A 2,569-nucleotide genomic window follows, 5' to 3' on the forward strand; every position below is an offset into this window, starting at 1 on the left:
CTTCTGCGCCAAAGATGACTGATTAATGTACACAGAGACATCAAGGTTTACTTTAAGGCAAGTAGCACGGGACAGAAGTTATTTCTGCTGCCATTCTAGTTAAATTGTGTTTAACTGGGCTGCACATGTCATAAGAGAAGCTGTTTCATTTCATCGTAGGCAAATAATACATTTATTACTATTCTACATAGAGTAGCTACCGAAGAGCAGGTATTAGAAGTCATTTTCGTAGAGCCCCGTGAATAATCGTCGGCACCCAGACCAACATGTGTTTCACCGATTGTTACATCGAGCAAAAGAAGATGGATCTTTTCAACCTAGTCGGAAAGGCCGTGCTGGGGCTCCACGGAATGTACGTGTAGGTGCTGAAGAGCAAGTGTTAGAAAACATGGAAGCGGATCCTAGGAGAAGTTTCCCCTACGTAGCGCAAATGAGTGGATGCTCAAGATCGACCACTCATCGTATCCTTCAAGAGAGAAGACTGCATCCTTATTATTACACGAGAGTGCAGCATCTGCGACCAACCGACTACCCGCGACGAGTACATTTTGCTCAATGGTTACTGCGACAAAATGAACTAAATCCTGATTTTACACGGCGCATTCTTTTCACCGACGAATGTTCATTTTCCCGAGAAGGAATGTTTAATGCACACAATTGGCATTTCTGGGCACACGAAAATCCACATCTCACTAGGGTGAGAGCATATCAGGAGCGATTTACTATTAATCTATGGGCTGGAATCATAGTAGTACCAACTGTGGTAAAAATTTTAATGCATCTGATAAAATTATCACTAAACTCCGTTCCTGTTTTTTTAGGTGGGGCCGTTTGTGTTACCTGATCGCCTTAATGGGGATGCATATGCTAATTTTCTACGACTAAAGCTTCCGGCATTGTTGGAAGACGTTCCTTTGAATGTACGGCGGAATATGTGGTTTCAGCACGACGGCGCTCCTCCACATAATTCGATACTTGTACGACGAACATTGAAAAGAGTATCGTCATAGGTGGATTGGGCGTGGCAGTACTAACATCTGGCCTCCTAGATCTCCAGACCTTTCTGCTTTGGACTTTTTTTTTGGAATCAAATTAAAAATTACGTATATAGAGAACCCCTAGATATGTTAGAAGAACTGGAAGAGAGACTGCATGAAGCCTACGCTACAGTTACTCCTGAGATGTTAAATAATACACAACACAACATAATTCGACGAGCTAGAACTTGCATTGAAGTTAATGGTGGTCATTTTGAGCACATTGTTTAATAACGTTACAGTACAACGATTCCAGCCCATAGATTAATAGTATTGCTCTTGATATGCTCTCACGTTAGCGAAATGTGGATTTTCGTTTGCCCAGAAGTGCCAATTCTGCGCATTAAATATTCCTTTTCGGGAAAATCAACATTCGTCGGCGAAAAGAATGTGCCGTGAAAAATCAGGATTTAGTTCATTTTGTCGCAGTAACCATTTAGCAACATGCACTCGTCGCGCAGTCGGCTCGTCGCAGATGCTGCACTTTCGTCAATAGTAAGGATGCAGATTTTTGTCTGTAAGGATACGATGCATGATCGATCTTGAGCATCCAATCATTTGTGCCACTTGTTCTTCACCGTCTATGCGTATAATCCGTGGAGGCCCAGCACGGCTTTCCGAATAGGCTGAAAAGATCCATCTTCTTTTGCTGGATGCAACAAACGACGAAACACATGCTGGTCAAGGAGCCGATGATTGGGGAAAAGACCTGTATATTCGCGCACAGCAGTGGCTGCATAGCGTGTACATTCTCCATAAATTAACATCATTTCCAAATATTCTTTATACTAGTATGAATAAGACATCAATAACTTAGTGGTATTGGTACTGACTTGTTTATAGTTTGTATTGTTCTTAAAAAAAATTGCAACTAAACGATTTTTGTTATAATTTTTATTCGTATCTTTTCAATCTCTAGAAAGTACTCACAACTTTAAAGAAACTGTTTTAAATCATCATGTGCAACATCAATATTATTCTTGAATAAGTCTCAGTTTTCAGTATCTCCCCCACATGATTGACACCACAGCAGATACCTATGATCTTAATACACCAGAGAAGTGGAGTCTCGTCTCTTTTTTCGTTGCTTAGATTAGGTATCAGCAACAAAGCTGTTCAGTAAAAATTGATACTGTTTATTGAAAATCATAAGCACCGATTAATCAAAAGCGATATTTATGTTTTAGTACACTTAATAACGTTCTTTGAATGGACATGTGGTACTCTTTTTTAGAAATAACGATAAACTTAATATCAGGCATATGATGCATTCTGAAAATGTACTAATTTTCGTTAAAAAGAACAACACATTGTTCACGGGACTCTAAGAAAATCACTTCTAATACCTGCTCTTCGGTATCTACACTATGTAGAATAGTAATAAATGTATTATTTGCCTACGATGAAAAGAAACAGCTTCTCTTATGACATGTACAGCCCAGTTAAACACAATTTAACTAGAATGGCAGCAGAAATAACTTCTGTCCCATGCTACTTGCCTTAAAGTAAACCTTGACGTCTCTGTGTACATT

At 39.5% G+C, this 2,569-nt stretch overlaps 1 protein-coding gene across 1 annotated transcript; it reads left to right on the top strand.

The window, feature by feature from the left end:
- The first annotated feature begins 238 nt into the window (after window positions 1-238).
- Window positions 239-1,928, top strand: LOC135136465 (uncharacterized). Its single transcript, XM_064065744.1, has 2 exons — window positions 239-763; window positions 822-1,928. Exons 1-2 carry the CDS (start codon window positions 389-391, stop codon window positions 1,008-1,010), a joined length of 564 nt encoding a protein of 187 aa, XP_063921814.1. The 5' UTR covers window positions 239-388; the 3' UTR covers window positions 1,011-1,928.
- Window positions 1,929-2,569: the final 641 nt, after the last annotated feature.

Source organism: Zophobas morio, unplaced genomic scaffold, assembly GCF_036711695.1.
Source record: "Zophobas morio isolate AGI-343-1 ecotype UQ-CSIRO unplaced genomic scaffold, CSIRO_AGI_Zmor_V1 ptg000026l, whole genome shotgun sequence".
NCBI classification, from domain to species: Eukaryota; Metazoa; Arthropoda; class Insecta; order Coleoptera; family Tenebrionidae; genus Zophobas; species Zophobas morio.

Coding starts and splice junctions, on each gene's coding strand:
- LOC135136465 (XM_064065744.1), top strand. CDS start 389: ATGGAAGCGGATCCTAGGAGAAGTTTCCCCTACGTAGCGCAAATGAGT. Junction 764..821: donor TCATAGTAGTACCAACTGTG/GTAAAAATTTTA, acceptor CTGTTTTTTTAG/GTGGGGCCGTTTGTGTTACC.